Source organism: Ailuropoda melanoleuca, chromosome 16 (genome assembly GCF_002007445.2).
Source record: "Ailuropoda melanoleuca isolate Jingjing chromosome 16, ASM200744v2, whole genome shotgun sequence".
Taxonomy (NCBI): Eukaryota; Metazoa; Chordata; class Mammalia; order Carnivora; family Ursidae; genus Ailuropoda; species Ailuropoda melanoleuca.
This window is the reverse complement of record NC_048233.1, coordinates 81,131,658-81,133,722: the sequence shown is the minus strand read 5'-3', so window position 1 is coordinate 81,133,722 and position 2,065 is coordinate 81,131,658. Positions and strand designations below refer to the sequence as shown.

The 2,065-nt window shown below is 67.2% G+C and overlaps 1 protein-coding gene across 1 annotated transcript; it reads right to left on the bottom strand.

The window, feature by feature from the left end:
- On the bottom strand, window positions 1-2,053 carry LRRC10B (leucine rich repeat containing 10B). Its single transcript, XM_002926217.4, has one exon. It carries the CDS (start codon window positions 1,995-1,997, stop codon window positions 1,119-1,121), a length of 879 nt encoding a protein of 292 aa, XP_002926263.1. The 5' UTR covers window positions 1,998-2,053; the 3' UTR covers window positions 1-1,118.
- Between the last annotated feature and the right edge of the window lie 12 nt (window positions 2,054-2,065).

Here is a 2,065-nt window from a genome sequence, read left to right as displayed (position 1 = left end):
TTTCTCCAAGAAATATAATTTATGTTTACAGCCAGGTTTTTTTTTTCTTCCTAAAGAAAACACTACCATATGGGGCCCCTGCCCCTGACGGTGTCCCTGAGTGTCCCTGGCCCTGGCCCCCTCCTTCCGTTATTGCTTGGATGGGAAAGATCTGGCCCTGGGAATCGCAGAGCGACACCCCACTCCTCACCCCCTGAGGCCGTCCCTGGTGGCGGAGTGGAGGCACACAGTGCTTGTCCCATGCCCCACGCCGTGCCAGCTACCCTGGCTGTGCCCATTTAAGGGAATGGAGAGTGCAGGCAGTGGGAGAGGCTCTGGAGCGGCCTCCCAGGGCAGAGAGCCTCTCTCCTCCATGCAGGAGGCCCTAGAGGCACAGTGGCTTCTTTTCAAACTGGACAGCTGGAAGGCTCAGGCTGTGGGGAAGGGAGAGAGAGCTCTCTTCTCCCAGCGAGATTCCAGGCACAAGCTGAGAGAACAGAACAGAATCAAAGGCGGGGGTGGAGACCCTGCCTTCTAAGCGCCCCCTCCCCCATGCAAGTTTTAGGGGGGCCTGGGGAGGGAGGTATGTGCGATGGGCCCCAGTGGAGGGGCAAGGGCAGCTTCGGTGTTAGGGCCCCAATCCCACTTTCCCACTTCTGTCCTGGGCACTGGTGCGTGGCCCAGGCCCTCCTCCAAGGACAGTTCCGGCTCCCATAGGCGTGTGGTCCACCCCAGAGGTAGCAGCTCCTGCACCAGGAAGGGTGGGTCTAGGAGATCCAAACTCCAGGAGGAGGAGGGCTGTTGTGGCACCTGGGGCATCCAGACTCAGCGAGAGGTGGTGATTCCGTGCACAGAGCATCTCCCCTGTGCTGTCAGTGACTCTGTCGGGCTGGACAGAGCCAGAGGGGACTAGACTGAGCCAGGACTTCCCCCTCTGAGGACTGCCCAGAGACCAGGCAGGTGGGAGGCTGCTTACCAACCAGGAGTATGTGCTGATGGCCCCCAGGCCTGCCTGTCCCTACAGCTCGCCAAAAGTGGCCCCCCCCCACTGCTCCAAGGTAGGGGTGTTGCCGTTCCCACAGACCTTCCCAGAGCCCTTCCTCCCGGAATGGCCGAAGTCCATCACCCAGAGCATAGGCTCAGGTACCCAGTCCTGGAGCGGCTTCCAGGGCGGGGAGGCTGCCCCCGGGGGGCCCCAGAGCCCGGGGGCCACCGCCCCCTATGAGTAGGTCTTCTTCCTCCTCATCCTCAAAGGCCCGAGCTGGGCGCCGGGGCGGCGGCCTGGGCGTGGGCTCGTCGCGCTCGGCCATGCGCTCGACGGCGCCCTCGCCCACGAGGAAGACGGTGTCGGCGACGCGCGGGGGCCCAGTGACCGGGTTGTGGTCGTAGGAGAAGACGCGCAGGGCTCGCAGCGGGTGCAGGTCGGGGAAGCCGCCCAGGCGGTTGCGGTCCAGGTCGAGGATGTGCAGGCGGCCCATGCGCAGCAGCGCGGGCGGGAACTCCTCGAAGCGGTTGCCGTAGAGCCACAGGCCGCGCAGGCCCGTCATGCGCGGCAGCTCGGCGGGCAGCGCGCGCAGCCGGTTGTCGCCCATCTGCAGCGACTGCAGCGCCACCAGGCGCAGCAGCGGCCGCGGGAAGCGCCGCAGGAAGTTGCCCTCGATCCAGAGGCAGCGCAGGCTCTGCAGCTGCGCGAAGTCCGCGGGCAGCGCCAGCAGCCGGTTGCCGCCCAGGTAGAGGCGCGTGAGGCGCGGCAGGCGACACAGGCCGTCGGGCAGGCGCTCGAGCTTGTTGAAGTCGAGCGCCAGGATGCGCAGCTCGCGCAGCTCCTCGATCTCCTCGGGCAGCTCGCGCAGCCCGGTGCCGCTCACGTAGAGCTTCTGCAGGCGGCTCAGCGCGCACACGGCGCTGGGCAGCCGCCGCAGCCGCCTCCCGCTCAGCTCCAGCTGCTGCTCGCCGCTGCGCAGCTGCTCCTCCGCGTCCGACGGCAGCTCGTCCGGCGTGGACTCGGCAATGCCCATGGTCACGGGCCCCGGCCGGGGCGGCCGCCGCCGCCGCCGCCGCCACCGCCGCCTCCGCCTCCGCATCG

Bases quoted from the DNA above. Each gene is read 5' to 3' on its own strand.
- LRRC10B (XM_002926217.4), bottom strand. From the start codon at position 1,997: ATGGGCATTGCCGAGTCCACGCCGGACGAGCTGCCGTCGGACGCGGAG.